Genomic DNA, 17,154 nt, shown 5'->3' on the forward strand with positions numbered 1-17,154 from the left:
TCCCTACACAATTTGTGTTCTAAATCCCTCCCCACAGGAATTTATTCTTGCCCCTTTCTGCAGGGGGATGCCACTGTGTCTGGACATTCAGAGGTTAACCACAGCTGGTTGGGGTGAGATGCTGKCACCCTTTGCTTCAGTGTAGGAATTTGTCTCTCATTGAAATATCACACCAGTAAAAAAAACCCRAAAAAATAAAAAAAAMCAAACTTCTTCTAAAAAAAATTAAACCCTTTTTATTTGTATATTTATTTTTATATATAAAAGAAATACAAAAAACAACCCCACAAACAATGCTGATTATGGCAATTCAGTTTTGTCAGCCCCCTCTGCCTGGGCTGATGCCTCAGATCCACCGGGAGTGAGCAAAGTCCTCCGGTTGTAATGTCCTTTTATGATTCCAGAGTTATTGTTCTCATTAAGAATTTGTTTCTGTTTTTGCCTGTTAAGAGACTGTACAAGTCCTAATACAACAGCTGCTAATGAATACTGTCCAGTCAGTTTTCTTGGTTGTAAGATCAGAGGATTTGGTTGAACTCTTCCTAGAAGAAAATATGTTTTGATTTTTCCTTCCTGTTCACTGATACCTTTGACATAAATCTCTCCCCGGTAGTCGAAGGCAAATCCCCGTTCYTTCAGGATCAGATACGTTTCTTCAGGCACTTGTATTCTGTCACTGACACCTGTGCTGTCCATTCGACTTGCTAAATTCACTGTTTTGCCCCAAATGTCGTATTGGGGTTTCTTAGCACCGATAACTCCCGCTACAACAGAGCCGTGGCTAATCCCTAATGGGAGGGGAAAAAAAAGAAAAAAAAAAAAAAGAAGAAAAAAAAATGATAAAGTGTTACATACACAACGACTAAAATGCATATTTGTACTTAAGAACCAGATGGTTCAGATACATTCTGTGCTTAAGAGGTGCATATATAAAGAAATCAACAAACAAAAAAAAAACTGGAAAAGCTAGAAAACTTGAAAATTATATTCAACAGGCTTATGTAATGGGACATCCAAGTCAGTGTAATCACAATATTTATGTGTCATTTGTATTCTGCATATTATTGCTAAAGTCTCTGAAAACTTCTTCTCAGATAGGAGGAAACATTTCTGGAACTACACTTGGTGAAGGCAACCTTGTTAGTGCTATACAGTCAAGAAATTGCATTCTTATGTTCCATTAAGTGAAAATATTAAAGCACTCTGTGAAGTTATTGAAAGACTGTGTTTTGTAAGATTGTTGCATAAAAAGACAAGCAATAGCTATTTTTTTTCCCTGTAGTGACGATTTAGGAATACAGTTAGTGGAGTGTAAGATACATTTTGGAAAAGGATTTTAGTTTTTTAGCTTTTTTTCTTTAAAAAAACCTCAAACTTTTAAAAATGGTGAAAGAAAGATTATCAAATACTCTTGCATTCAGACTCTATGAAATCTTTGCATGTGATCCACTCTTACTAAGTGTGGATGCCTGTTCTTTGAGAAATCTTGGGAATTAAGAGTTTTGCATTCAAAGCTGTTAGGAAGTGCAGATCAGACAGTGATTCTGTGACCCTTCATGCTGTGACTGATGAATATTCTTCAGCTTTTCTATGGCAGGGTTATTTATAAAAGCCATGTTTCTTCCAGGTGTTTTTTTCTATTTTTTGTTTTGGCCAGTGATCCAGTCAACATGACAAGTCATCACATTTACTCCTGCTTTGTGCCATACACTCAGGCCATTTTTTTCATGCCCCATCCCACTATCCATACAGGATATTCCATCCAGAATAATAGCTTACCCATCACAGCATTTCAGAGCTGGAATTCAACTTTTGTGTATWACTGAAGTACTAGTCACTGGGTTTAGGAGAAACTACCTTTTCCACTTTACTGAAGAAAAATCTTATACAGGGGGGTTAATTAGCTGTGTGAGTATCAGTCTTTGGGTTAGATCTAGGCTGTCCAGTTAACCTTCCATGCTGTATCTATGGGTTTTTAGTACCAGACTTGCTAAAGACAGTAATTAATTAGGCTCCCCATTTGCAATTCACTGAAACTTTGAACTCTTGCAGTCCCCAAATCAGGGCCTATGTTCTGCAAATGGAATATTTAATATTTCTGACTTTGCCTGGGATGAAGTCAATTTGGAAACAGAGGATACAGTATTTGGACTCCCCTAAATGTCCTTGCCACATTGCTGGGTTACACTTGGTGCAGTTAGATCCTTGCAGACAAACCCCCATTTTAACTCTGGTTTTTGACCCATGCTTACCAATACGGAGTTCAAAGTTGTTGAACGAGTGCTTGTTGATCTCCTGTATGCTTTCATTCAGAGCTATGGAGAAGTCAGCCAGGGCACACAAATGCCCCCATTTGTCTTCACATTGCTGAGGAAAAAGTTGTACACCAATTTATTAACAAAGTTTTACATTTTCCTGGTTGCCACCCATCCCTACCAAGTTCTGAGCATTTGAATTTGGAATCTATAAGAACATTCTAGATGCAAGAGAGGTACATTGCTATTAATGGTTATACTTCCCATTATGTTACATTTRTATAACTGGTTATAGAATAGCTTAGTGTAAAGTGACAGAGAAAGTAACTTTCTGTCAATAATCTGACAGGAAATGATGAGAATTAATGAGGCTTTGAAACATGTCTAAGGCTGAGAAAGGAAGTATTAGAGAGGATTGAGATTGCTCAGACACAAGGGTCACAATCYAGTGAGAGCAACGGATGACCCACGTAAGCAAGAAGTAGAGTGAAGGAAGTGAAGGATGTGTAATTTTCCTCTGCTGAAACTGTCACCCAGGAAAAGCACCAATTCAAGTGCTCTYAGGGATGTAATGATGACAGGAACAACAGGGCAAGCCAGGCAATCTGGGACTGGTTAAGGGAGAGAGAAAAAGCTCTTCTGTAGCTCATTAAGTGCCTTTGCTTAGGGTGGTCAAGTCACTTCCTGCTCCTTCCSTTACATTTTCATTCCTACAAAGCAGTTGATGTACAGATGAGGACCAGTAGTAGATTTTAGTTTTCCCAGAACACCAACAAATGATGGGGCAGGGATTCTCAAGGGAGGCAGTGAAGTAGGGASCAGCTGTGAGTTTAGCTCAGTACTTGAATGACTCATCTGCTCTGAAGCAAGGTAATTCTTTCTTCAAATTTCCAGTTCACAGTACCAAGAATTGTAAATCCCTCCCTGGGTCATGCAGTCCAGACCTTTGCAATTTTCATCATTCTGTGTATTTAATGCTGAACATAAGCAGCTCCTTGGCATCACTGTTCTGTTCACACCATGCTTGGTCCTTGTCCTTAACTTGTTCTGTTCACAGCATGCCAACCTCCCTCAGCAGCCTGCACCTCTTAGGTGCTGACAAGGTGATAGACATATGYATGAAGACAAGTATATTTAAAACATACATTAAAATTCCATTAAGCTATTATAGTTCAAGAAGAGAGATGAGTGAATCAATCTTGGAAAGGCACTGAAGCTTTTCTCCCTTTGAAATTCTAGCCCCATCAAGAGTCAAAGGAAGTGCTGAGGAGCTGTATAACCATCCCTGGTGTTCAATCTTTCTTTGCTCATCTCTCCACAGAAGCATTTTGACAATCAAAAATCCCATGCATGTCTAGTTTTATGGATTTCTAGCTGTCAGCATCACTTGTTACTCTGTAGGCGGGAGCTGCTCAGCTAGTTACACTCCATGTGTTTTATAATGTATTCCAAACAAAAAATGGGAATTTTCTAGTTTATAAAGCTCACAATAATCTGGCTTCTGCTTTTCAGGAGTTGTGATCAATGTGGGCAAATCGGATTCCCAGCCTGTGACCATTGGGGGCAGCACACCCTTTTGTGCTGCTCTTCCTGGAGACAGGCACCAGTTACCAAAAAAACAGATTTCAGCAACAGATAACTTCTTGTTGGACATGTTTAAGAGACTCATCTAAGTCCTTTAGAGATGCTGTTTCCAGGAAAATTCTTGGGTGAAATTCTCAACTGCCTTATSTGAAGTTTATGGCTGTGACTGTGCATGTGTCCTTTGTGACAGTTTATCCCCTCAGCTTGTTTCTTTTGATTTTCAGTGGAACTGATGCTGTGCTTTTTTTTCGATGTGTACTTATTGTGCTGTCTGTAGATATGCTGTATCAAAAAGAGTATAAATGCAGAATTGCACTTGCACAGGTACGCTGTCAGTTAATAGATYCTCTCTCTCTTTCTCTCTCTTTCATTGATTACTGGAGGTTGTTAGTCATGTTCCAGTCTGAGTTACTGTGGTGACTTAGAGTATATCTCAAGATATAGATAGATTCAAATTGATCTCGATTCACACTGGTGTGATTGAAAATTATTTTTTTCTCCTATAAACCTAAATTTGAGGAAAGAATCCATATGGTTCTTGTTCCAAGCACAAGATGGCATTTCAATTTATCAAGCCTGCAACTGCTGTCTGCCAGAAGCCCCAAATGTCTATTTTATTTTACCAAAACCAGTTTTATGAATAACTGTCATAAAGATAACACTAWTATTTTCTAATATGAATGGTCAGAATAATCACAAGCTTTGTTTCTTAAAGAAAATTGTGCTCTTACCTGTTTTTCAGGTGATAATCCTGACACGGCCATATATGTACTGCCAATTGTTTTAATTTTTTCAATATCTTGAAATCTCTCTTCACCTAGTAACTAATACAAATGTAAAAAGAAAAATACTGTTACTTCTGCAATTCCTAATGCAAAATGCTTCCACAGATGTGAGAATATATCTTTACACTTGCAATATTTTGCAGTCAGTCATGGCACACAGTTTATTCTGGTTTCTGGGGAACACTGGCCTGGAACTCTGGAACATCATCTACTCACTGACWGTAYCCAAGCTAAACTGTGCTGTTTGGTMAATGTCACAATGGATAAAACAGGACATTCCAGCCTAACATAAATTCACCTGAGCCCTGCATTTCCTGAGGTATGATCACGGAGTATTAGTGAGGGCAAACTCTGTTTATGCATGAGTGAATAGAATACTTGATCACTTAAATGTGTTCCTAAAATTCTATGGGAAGAACTCAGTTTGCAAATTAAGTGCTGCTACAACAATTCAGGTGATGAGACCAGCATTCAAGACTGGTCTGGTTGGGGCTCTGWGYAACCTGGTGCAGTGGAAGGTGTCCCTGTCCATGGCAGGGGGTTTGGAACGAGATGATCTTTCAACCCCAACCATTCTATAATTCTGTGATCTTACACAGTCAATGGGTGGAGATAGATGTTTCCAAAAAAATTCTATAAGAGATCAAGTCGTCCTGAATCCCCTGCTTCCATCTGCTTATTGTCAGAATGAACACCAGTGTGTCCATGGAGTAATTTTCAATACATTTGTTACGTGTTTTCACCTTTTACCAAAAAATTCCAAGAACACCTGGGAAGTGGCAAATTCCTGTATCTATTTGGGATAGCTATGGGTGTTAAGTAGGCATAAAGAACTTGTCAGATTGAGAATCTGGAAAATGAAGAATAAATTTAGTCTAGTGACTAAAGCATTGAATGAAGTGGGAGTGACAGTTTGGTCCCTATTCCAAATTGATATTCATGGTTTAACTTAGGACTTTCCATGAAACAGAAACCAGAGCCTTACATTCCTGGAAAGACCTAAGCAGAGTTCAGRATGTGGATTCTATCAGTGACAACAGAGTGTGGGATATGGGCATTAATGGCCTCATCAAGGTTTTTAAAATATTTGCTGCTGGTGTTAATGCCAAATACCCTGTGAAACTTTGTGATGAGCTGTATGGTATCTAATAAATTTAGAGATCAATAAGGTTAGGAAGTTATGGGATAAAAAAGGTACTTCACCAAGAAAAAGAATTTCAAACTTTCAATTCAAAAGGTTCAATTTAGTTGGGRTTTAAATGGAAAAAAGTCTTTCTGTGATCAGGCAAAAGTATAATGAAATATTTTCTACACCCTTGTGCATTCTTTTTCCATCTTGTGGGTTGGAATTTCCTGTCCACTAAAGGGATTATTTCATTCAGGGGAGAAGCAGACTGAAGGCATGACATGAAACATCCCCTGAAGGAGCCCCAGCGCACGTCGGCCACGGTGCTGGGGTGTTGGACACTCAGCTGTTGGTGTGCAGAGATGGCACCATCTGGCTCTGAGGGGGGAATGCACAGCCCTGCACACAGGGAATACAAAGCCATATGGTTAATGGCCCCTGGCCAAATCAGGGAAGTCCAAAGACTTGACCTGCTTCTCACTTTTCTTCAAACTGCCACAACAGTCCATTGTGTACCTTTCCCTCTCACAAGGGCGGCTCTTCCAAGTGCTGTCTCAAAGAAAAAGATCATTTCTTGCAGCTCTGCCTCTGTGAGCAGTCTGAGAGTGCCMTGTGTGTGGGCAAGGGGAGAAAATGCTCTTGCTTGTAAACAGTCCGTATTTTCATTTCCAGATGGTTGCTGGAAGCAACAGCAAACARCACACTAATTAAAAATTTATAATAAATATCTAAAATTACTGTTTTTAGGAAAGAAAGAAACCATTGGCAATTGAGAAAAAATTGCAATTTAGAAAAAAATGATCCCAAGTGATGGATTTTTTTCTCATTCATTATTGTTTCCAAATCTCCTGTTTGTTTCCTTTTTTTTTTCCCTGCTTTATCTGGCCTGTTCAATAACGTCTTTCGTTCTTCAAATAATAGTCTATTTACTAATTACTTTCTTCACAGTATGACAGGATGATGGATTTTGGTATTGGGGAAAGATATTCCAACTCAGACCTAAATCAGCTGTTATTTGCTAAAAAAATTTAAATAGGCTACTAATTTAACATGAGAGTCCAGGGAACATTTTCAAACACTAGAATGTGGTTTGTATCCAAAAAGCAACTAATGGTTGGATGCTGCAATTCATGCACAGTCAAGGTTGTATGGAGGTCAGATCCTGGGATCACATGTACAAAATAGTACAGAAAATAATATTTCAGGACATGGCAGACAACTGCAAAATAATCAAAGAAATTTGAAAGCAGGATCCAGTGTTCTGTTGGAACCCCTGCATGTGGCAGCATGGGATATTAATATCTGTTGTGATATACACTATGTAAATCACTGCAGGATGAAGAAAATGAAAGAAAATAAAAGAATCTGTGAACAAGAAAGYTCTTATTAAAACACAAATCCCAACTGTAACATTAAGGTACATAAATGATAGATTAAAAAGGCTAGAAGGAATATCACATTAAAAAAAAATTCCTTCAAGACTCATAATATCAGCAGAAATGTTTTAATRTTAGTTTTTTTGGTATAATGTCTCTAAGAATGGGAGTTTAGCCCTGTACGTGTCTTAGAACTACAAATATAAAAGGTAGGAAATTATAGAAGTAGATTTTGAATGTTCATGGTTTTTTTTTTTTTTTTCATTTTGTCAGTCCAGAAACAGACACCTTCCATTCTGCCTCAGCTGGCAGGAAGACTGGATAATTAGGAAGTAAAAAATTTGTGAACCATGAGAAAAAAAGAACAATTGAGTGAAGATTGTATTTTGACAATGGTCAGCAACCTATTCTGCAAAATTGACTTTTGGACCACATTCTCCCTGGTCCCTAAGAAAGACCCASTCAGAATCTGACTCCTCTGTGGGCAGTTATCCCATACAGTGGTCAGGTTCTGTTCCAAAATTCACTATTTWWTTTTTTTTTCCACTGGCTTTKTCTCTCTAACATARATCTATTAGGTGGAAAGCAAAGTAGAAGATCCAGTCKGTAACCTTGCTGTTTTGCATTAACAAGGAAAACCCGCTAAAAAAAAAAAGAGAAAGGAATAACTCAGATTTCCTTCTTGAGAACCTATCAGATTTTCCAAACCAGGTCAATTTGTATTTTTACCATAACTTCCATTCAGAAACATCACTTTGGCCCTGTGGACAGCTCATCCCTAATACTATTATCTCTGTRAAGAAAAGAGGAAATTCAAGGTGTAGAATCTGATTTGAGCTCAAGAACTCAATGCAGCTGCCTAAACATCTATGTCCAGTGTGATCTAGAGGACTCTTCCCTTGAAAATCTCCACTGCCTTGCTCCAGAACAGCATGAATTTTCTGACAGTGCAGTATGGGAGCTGGCAATCCCATGTGGRTGTCCCAAATCASCCCGGATATGTCAAATGGCATCAGRTGCCTGYGTCTTATTCTCCWGTGCTAAGATTTCTGTRTTAGGGCATCTCTCCAGAGGTGTTCACCTAGTGCTGAGAAGCAGAGTTTCCCCTGGATAACAGAGCTGTTCTGCTCTCAAACTGCACATCTGCGCTTTGCTCCCGGGGCTGTGCTGGARCAGCAGGAAATCTTGGCAAGGAGCAGAGTGAAAAAAAGGCACCGTGACATTGTATAGTGTCAGTCAATAGTTACATGGAAACATTGCTAGCCCTGAAACACTGCACCTGGAATGATTTCTTGTTCCTTTTCCACGGATAAGATTGCTCCTTTCAGTTGTTCTGTCTGGCATATCACCTTTCAGATCGCTCAGAGTAAACTAATGACATGATCATGCTGCAAGTAGGTTAGCAGTCAGCAGGGGATCACGTAATTTCATTTGCTACCTGTACCAAAAACATATCTATTCTTCAACTRAACATGTCTGGGACATAGTACAGTCCCTAATTAGGTCCTTTATTAATTACAGAGCAGGTGTTAGGGGCCTGAAAGTAATATTGTGTTAGGGTTTTGATTAAAACCTTGCCTTCGGTAATTGCCACAGCAGCAAAGGAATTTTGTTGTGAAGATTACATGAATGTGCATGACAAAATATCTTAATGCAAAGTCTATTGCTACGAATTAATTTAGGCTTGAGTGGTAATCATTTTAATCAGATCTGGAAATAAAAACAAAACTATTAATCMAGAAGCATGCTGACAGCTGTGCTAGATCTCAGAGGTAAGAAGCAGGCATTTAAACCCATGGGGAAAGCGGTGTAAGAACCTGGCAGGTGACAGAGTTGTTCTTGTGAGGGAGTAATTTTGTTCTCTATTCAAATGCACAGGAAAGCATTCCCTGTGAATTCCTCTATTTCTCACTCATGGTTTTSGTATCTCATCAATTATATGGATAAATTCTCAATGTCAGTGTCAGTAATCTTAGTTTTGGTCCAGWCTCTATGAGCAGCCATTCATATCCCATGCAGGTGTCCAGGATGGAGGTCACAGAGCAATGGTACCTCATTTTCCCCTTCCTTTTTCTATCCAGACCAGCCCAGTCTGGTTCACAGATCCAATCTCATTYATAAGTAGAGATGGTTCCAGTTCGATTTCTACCACTGAGGGAGCTCAGGAGGGCTACACACTTCTGAAAACTGCCTGCAATTTATAGGTTGAAATTCTCTCTGCTAGGGAATTTTGGCAGTACTTTTTCATCCTTCCTGGTTTTGAAGTTTTTTTAAAGCTCTTTATTGGCCTATACTTTGTTTGCTACTCTCTATGCTTCTTAATTCCTCTTGGACTCATTGCAGGACRTGATTCCACCAGTCTAACTTTTCTTACAAACTTAGCAGAGCATGCAAATTTCACCTGACTTCCTCTTCACTTACCAGGTTTTCTTTGCTTCCATCTATCAATAGCTACATTGGGGATCTGACTTTTCTTCTCCTTTTTCTCTTGTCCCCTTCTCAGCTCCTTTTCAGAAATTGACTGTATCTAAATAAATCCTTTTTCCTTCCTGTGTCCTTTCCAGTCTAAAAAAAAATTCCTTCACCTCTGAATKCCTAGGTGCAAAAAGCAGCTTAACTTCTTTTATCTGTTCTCCAGAAGTGCTGCAGGTATGTTCATAATTCTTCTACAGAACGAAAACGTTTTCTACTTCCAGATACATTGGAGCAGATTTGTGTTTTTATTTATGTGTGTTTATACTTGAGCATTRCTTTCAGTCTCTCTCTCATTAGATCATTCAGACCAATGTTTGGCAAGATGAAGGGCAAAAAAGCAAGTCAGACGATTGTAATATGAGAAAAAAAATCGGAGAACTATTGGAAGCAAAACAATTACTGAATTTGATAATATAGGATGATATATTTGTGATTTGGGAACTCATATATTAAGTACTATCATGTTTTCTCTGGTAGCTGGTATTACCTCATCGAAGTCTGCAATTATTTCATTCAGCAAGCGCAGACATTCYACTCCTTGGTTGTTCATCTCAGTCTGGGAGTAAAAATCAGCAAATCCAGGAATAGAAGCAAACATCACACCAACAGCATCATAGGACTGAGAGTATAATTCCTGAAAGATAAATCAAGAAAAATTATTTAAGTGGTAAGTTATAGGGGAGAAAATGTAATTGGCTGCAATTAAAATAGTTTTCTTACTTTTCCCATAAATAATGCCTTAATATTTGATGCTGGCATTAGTATATTAAGTGTTAGCCAGGTTCAACAGGAGGATGCTGACAACTCTTAATGTTTTTATTGCAGATTATATGCAGGGTTTTCCCTTTCTTTGAAAGCCTGGTCTTTCTTCTTCTCAGAGCAAGAAGTGAAACAGCAAAAGTGAAATAGAAATTTTCCTTTTGGTTTATATGGCGAATGACTTGAAGAAATGAAAGATTCATTGCCAAGCATGAATACCAGTTATCACATTTTCTGGTGGATAATTTGTGCTTCACACTACTGCAGCTCTTTGCAAGTTTGTTTATTCACAAGTTTTCAGAAAACCCTTACTCTCTGGTGAGCTCTGGTTCTCCCAGGACTCTTTGATTGCCTGGCTCTGGGAGATGTTCCTGCTCTTAGGGTTTGAAAGGAGGGAGAAAAAGAGGTGGGGATGCCAATAGAGTTACTGGGGAGGACAGAAAGAAGCYTATAAGGGATCAGCCACAGGAGGTTATTAGGATAAAGTGTGCCCTGGAATAAGCTCCCATAACATTATTCAAATAATTGACTCTGGTACTGAATGACAGATTTATTGATGGAGAGACTTGTGCCATGCATGAAAATGTGGATAATTCTCTGAAGTAAAGGTAATTTTTAGGAACAAAATTAATTTCAACTTTGAAAATTCCAAGGGCAGAGCTCTACCACAACTCTTGTTATACTTTTCTTTTGGCTAATATCCCCCCATAACATACATTTTCCTTTGACTTTTTTTTTCTTAGCTTCAACTTCTGTAGTTTTACCTAATAGTGGATAGTTCCATGTCAGTATATGAACCTTTCTTATGTCATTACGATCTGAAGAACTTTTTTTCTTGTGAGTGGCTCTAAGAAATTTGGTTTCATGATAAAAAGATTTACTGCTGGTTGCCATACACTTGACATGAACAATTCAGGCCCTCCTTTCTTCATCCTACTTCTTCCTTAAAAAGCATCCTTCTACCTGATGTTAATGCTTCTACTTATCCAGGCTCTTTAGCAATGTATCCTAYAGCAAAAGTAGGGAAATTCTTCTAGTTTTCAAAATCACTGCATAGCTTTGGTTGGGAAAACAGCGTTGATTCCCTTCCTGCCTTTTTCACTGAAGAACATCTTCAGGGTCATGGAAACCATACTCTAAGAACATTTTTATTCCCTTTTGTGGATATAGCAAAAGGTACTACACACATTAGTTTGTGGATGCTTGTGAAAGATTTGACAATGTGTGTTAAGAGAAGCATGAACACACTCAACCATACTCTTTCCTTGGGTCATGAATATAGAAAAAAACTGACTAAGCCTTCAGTTGCTCCATTTTTCTATTTTTGGTAAGAAGCATCAGGACAGAAATAATACATCCATGTGAAAAGGCTACAGTACATTTGGGAATTCATTTTATGAGAGCAGAGAAATTAACTTAATGGCCAGACATGAACTGCAGGATTGATTGCACTGAAATCTGGTAGATCTTACTGTCTGCCAGCTCATGCATAAATCATCCCCAAGTATAGTTACTCTGGAAATTGCCTTACAAAAAGCAGGGGTGGTGGAATTTAATTCAGTGGCAAATTATTGAAGCATCAGCAGTGATCCATGGGGCATCTGCTTGCTTCTGAAGATTATTATGCATGTGACTGTATGTGAGTGAAAGCGTAAGATGGGAAACTTATTCCCTGAAAATCCATAATACAGATATGCCAGAACACACACTTGGCTGGTATTGAGCTCTGCTCCATTTGCAATGAAACATTTTAACCTGGTTGCTTTCACACTCACATTTTCTCATGTGCATAGCAGGGTTTCTATGGCACTTTCATACCCGCAGAGTGTAAAATTTCTCAGGAGTGATTTCTAAAGTGCCTTTTCTTGTAGTTTCTCACTGTGTCATTCTTCCCTAGGTGACACTTGAAATCAGAACACAATGATTCCTCATTGTGCCATCTAATTCGTCTGGCTACATCTATTTCCAAAATGTACAACAGAAAATTGTAGCCTTAATTCCCTTTTGCTACACAATGAATAGATATGTCAGTGCTGGCAATGTGAATCTTGCAACATTCCTTCCCATTATAAGAGAAAATTCCAACATTACATGAGAAAATTCCAATTTCACCATACAGTATCCTTCTATGCACATAATATTATAATTCAATAACAAATTCTGGACTCTATCTATCTTCAAACTTCATTTTAGGAATATTCAGAGACTCTATTATCATGYTTTTCTTTGTGTACTGCAAACAATTTTTAGGAACATAGCCACAAACTATGCTTCTGAAATGAATGTTTTGTTATCTGTCACAAACAGGCAATTCAGGGGCAATATGAAATGGCAAAAATGTTTTCTTGTGACTGAAGATATTCTCATATCTATGAGCCTCAGGTCTGTTGCAGACTGTTCCTCTCATAGTCACTGTCAGGGCTCTAATAATACCTCTGCAACACTGGGCTATCTTGCACAGACATTCTGTTAAATTCACATATCCTTTTTATGAATAGTGGATTGTCATAGACTCAGAGGTTAGACCAGACCTCTGAATGTAATTTAATACATTTGCTTTCAAAGCAGGACCAATCAGATCAAATCTTTCACAGCCTTTTTCAGCTGCTGCTGACCCTGCTCTGCATTTACAGAATCACAGAACCACAGAACCACAGAACCATAAAACCACAGAACCACAGAATTGCTGGGGTTGGGAGGGACAATCTGGAGGTCATCCAAGCCAACCATCCTGCCAAGACAGGGTAATCTAGAGCAAATTACACAGGAATGTCTCCAGGTGGCTTTGGAATGCCTCCAGAGAGGGAGATTCCATGATCTCCCTGGGCAGCTGTTCCAGGGCTCTGCTACCCTCAATGTGAAGAAGTTCATCCTCATATTGAGGTGGAATTTCTTGTGTTTTCATTTATGGCCATTGCCCCTTGTCCTGTCCCTGTGCACCACTGAAAAGAGCCTGGCACCACCCTCTTTGTATCTGCCCTGATATTTATTTGCATTAACAAGATCCCTTCTCAGTTTTCTTTCCCCAAGAATAAACAGGTTCCTGCAGTCTCTCCTTGTAAAAGAGATGCTCCAGGCCCCAATCATGTCTTCTTTATAAATGCTCAGGTAGCTGAAGACAACAAAGAGATCCTCTTTCAGCCTTTTGTTCTCAAAGTTGTAGGATTCCAGGTCTCTCAGCCTCTTCTCACACATTATCTACCCCAATCCCCCAGTCATCTTGGTGATTTCTGCTAGACTTGCTCTGTGCATGGGCCTTGTGTGTCCTACTGGTGAGCCTGAACATGGGAACATCACTCCAGATGTGGCCCTAGAACCTTTACTTTAAAACATGATTTTTTTTTCAATGTTGATCAGATACAAAATCTTTGCAGTGTTTGTGCAAGGAATCCTATCAAGAAGTTTCAACAATTTCCCAACAGATGTACTTTTCTTTTACTAATTAGACAAAAAATATCAGAAACCTGGCACATACTTCATTATCCCGATCCTTCTCCAGGAAGTGACGGGCAACGTGACTGGGTAAAATATTCCGTAGCATGTTTTCATTGTGCTCCCTTAGCTCCTTCATTTCATTGATTTCTTCTTTTGCTTGAACACGCCACAGAAAATCCAGCCTTGCTGTGTATTCAAGCTGTAATTTTAGAAAGAAAAAAGAGGCAAAAATAAAACCTGACAAGATAAGCCTGCCATCCTAGCAGGCTGCTTCTGCCATATAATCACCTTCAGTGCTGCTGAAGATCTCTGAAACAATTTGATTTTCTTGCCAGTAAAAGAGATTATTTTTTTTGCCTTATATACAGTGAGACTCTCAGAGTAATCTTGGGCAAAATAATGTTTGTCATATTACTGCTATGGTCAGTGGATATAAACTGTCACRAAATTATTTTCCCTTTAAACACCTCTTTATTAGGTAGTTAATGGAGTCAGACAGGAGATAAGGCATTGGCAGGTGATGATATGAAATAAAGATGTTCCCCTTTTCATAAGTATTTTCAAATAAAATGAGAAAATAGCACAAGGGTAACTCAAAACTCTTGGGAAGGATGTCCTTCTCAAGGATGAGCATCTTTCAGCAAAACTCTGTTTAACAGCCCAACATACTCCCAGAGGACTTCCAGATCTGGGGCACCAAATGRTATAGTTATACTGTTGGGACATGCAGTTATTTGCAACTTTAGTATTTGTAAAAATAGTGGGAAACATGCTATTGGTCAACCCCTCGAGTATTTTGTCCCTGTATTTTAGGATCAGAGTCTACAATCTCAGTTTAGTACACGCAAAGCCTYAGTACCCTCAGCTAAAGACTGAATTTAATGATTTTCAGCGCAGTGTGTGTGCAGAGCAAAAGCTGTGCACAGGAGAGCTTATCCATGCATGTATATAAATGCATTGTTTACATACATAAATGCATATTCATTTMAATAAGAATGGCAGCTGCCTGTATCTGCAGCAGGGAACATGCTGAAGTACCATATCTGTGTCTGCACATGGAGAAGCCCAACACTGCCAGAGATTTTGTGTGCATTACACTGAAGTAGAGTTTTAAGCAGATTTTAAGGCAGCTGATTCTGTAGCTTACTGTGATTTATTAAGCTACAGGCTTATTGAAAATGATGGAAATATATATATCGTCAGTAAAATGAAGGAGAAAATATATTTGTGAGGTTAGAGATGCTTCAACCAGATATAATGACACCCAGCAGAGAAAGGTATTACAYCAGCAAATAGATGAATTTTACAGTTTTGAGAGACATCAAATGGTTTACCAAGAGGTGCTGGGATTAAGGAGTTTTTTTGAAATATAATTCATATACCAAACTGAAATAAAGGAGCAGCCTGCAGTGGGTGGGAATGACTAAGAGGGGTTCAGGCATTGTTTGGTGACTCATMTTGGTCACAGTTTTAGTCAGTAGCAGTCATGAATGGCAAACTCTTTTGAAGAAAATAAGCAAAGACCTTGCAAAGGACCTTATAGGTTGGCTGCACTCTAGGGAGCTTTCCTTCCTAAAAGTTAAAAGTGACGATGGTTTGATATAAACTTCCAAAGCCTGTCTGCAACTTGGCAGTGATTTACTTGCCCTCTGGGTGCTGYTGCCATCTTTATAAACAATCTCTTTTCTACTAATACATTGATCTTCTATCTTGTGACCATTAATTTCCTGAATCAATGGCACCAAAAAAACCCSAAAACCTGTCAGGGAAAGTGTTTTTATACATTTTTTCCCACATTTATTCRGTTTCCTTTGCCCTTCCTTTTGTGCTAGAAGACAGAGCCTATACCAGATAACTGACTTTTATTTCKGCTAGCTAACTGAGATGAAAACATTTCTATAAATTCTCAAGGAATTTTAAAGGTATTTTACAGTTTCACTTGAAACAGGAGCTGCTCCTGGATTTTGAGTTATTTGATGCTTCAAGATATCTAATCCTACTAAAATAAAAGCTTTGCAGAAAAACYGTGGTAGTTTTTCACCGCTGATTTTTTATGCTGCTCTACAGGGAAATGTCACTTCTCTGAGCTGCTGCTCAGAATAGCAGCAGCTAATCTTTACATTTTAGATAACGTCATTCTGGTTATTTGTGATCACATTTCAACATGAAATACTTTTCTCTCATCATCAGTGGACTACCAAGATGACACTGTCAGYTCAGAAATAAAGAAGTGCTACATATGACGTTCGAAAATATAAAATATTAAGAAGATGCTTTGCTAAATTCTCGTATTTACTAAAACTAACAAAATTGCACMGTTGAGTTTTAGGTTTGTTGTTTGATTTTCTGAAGAAATATTTCTGGGAAAAATGGTGCAAACCAAAATAACAGCAACAGAACTCTCAAATGTCCACGTTTTGCTGCCCTGGTATGTAACTTTAGGAAATACCTCTAATTCCAAGAGTCAGTGAAGAAAAGAGAGATGTATCACACAGAAAGCCTAACAGTGTCCTCTACATGGTGCACAACCCACCCACTCTGCAGACAACTGCCACATGCAATTAAATGGAACTTAATAAGATGGTACCATACACCTTTTTCTCAAATTTATTTTTAAATTTTGGGTGCAAAATTTGGGATTAACTTTAAATCACAATGAATAAAGAACAATAGTTACTAATTTAGAAACTGAAAGTCTGTACATTTAATCTTACAAAAATAATCTTTTTCAGTGAACCCACCTGGAATAAGGTAAGTTTTAAGTCGTTCTATTTCAGAATATTTTTGCAGCTTGTGAGATGGGAAGATGTGCTGGAAGACAGCTTTATTGGACTTAATGTGCTCCTCAGTTCACACTTTTGAAGAGTTTAATTTTTTAATGTGCTCTGAATGAGTTTATATATATATATAAATGTATATACGCATAAAGTTGGCAACTATTTATAATAAGAAATTAAACGATACAATGAAATGTTCCTGGACACTGCCATTAGATGCTTTTAAATTGATAGAGTGGCTTGATGAATAATTTGGGGGAACATGCAGGAGTTAGCACATCTCAGGGACCACTTCCAAGGGCACTTTTAGTGCAGCCACACTGTTTTATGGAACAGAAAAAGGTAATAGAGTGGAATATAATCTGTGCTCTGTTTACAGGCCTCTGGCCTGGAAAATACTCCTAAATGTCCCAGATAAGGCTTTTGTAGACAGACATTTACACTCAGAACTGGCATTTCCTGGCTTCTGTCTAATTCTTGCTCCACATAAACYCTTCTGGTATCGTTTCTCTTAGTACCTTGGCCAATTCCCAATCCTGAGATTTGAATCTTGACATATGTTACTAATTATTGGGAATACTA

The 17,154-nt window shown here is 38.4% G+C and overlaps 1 protein-coding gene across 1 annotated transcript in view; it reads right to left on the reverse strand.

The window, feature by feature from the left end:
- Nucleotides 1-235: 235 nt before the first annotated feature.
- The window catches only part of ADCY8 (adenylate cyclase 8), a 90,489-nt gene continuing 73,570 nt past the window's right edge, over nucleotides 236-17,154 (reverse strand). Inside the window, exons 14-18 of the mRNA XM_057367586.1 lie at nucleotides 13,836-13,994; nucleotides 10,089-10,235; nucleotides 4,571-4,663; nucleotides 2,253-2,367; nucleotides 236-788 (exon numbers count right to left, since the gene is read on the reverse strand). Of these exons, the coding sequence (XP_057223569.1) occupies nucleotides 301-788; nucleotides 2,253-2,367; nucleotides 4,571-4,663; nucleotides 10,089-10,235; nucleotides 13,836-13,994 (1,002 nt within the window). The 3' untranslated portion in view covers nucleotides 236-300. The remainder of the gene's footprint in view (nucleotides 789-2,252; nucleotides 2,368-4,570; nucleotides 4,664-10,088; nucleotides 10,236-13,835; nucleotides 13,995-17,154) is intronic.

The sequence above is a fragment of the Malurus melanocephalus genome, unplaced genomic scaffold, assembly GCF_030028575.1.
Source record: "Malurus melanocephalus ecotype Western Australia unplaced genomic scaffold, MMel_1.1 scaffold_3, whole genome shotgun sequence".
Lineage (NCBI taxonomy): Eukaryota > Metazoa > Chordata > Aves > Passeriformes > Maluridae > Malurus > Malurus melanocephalus.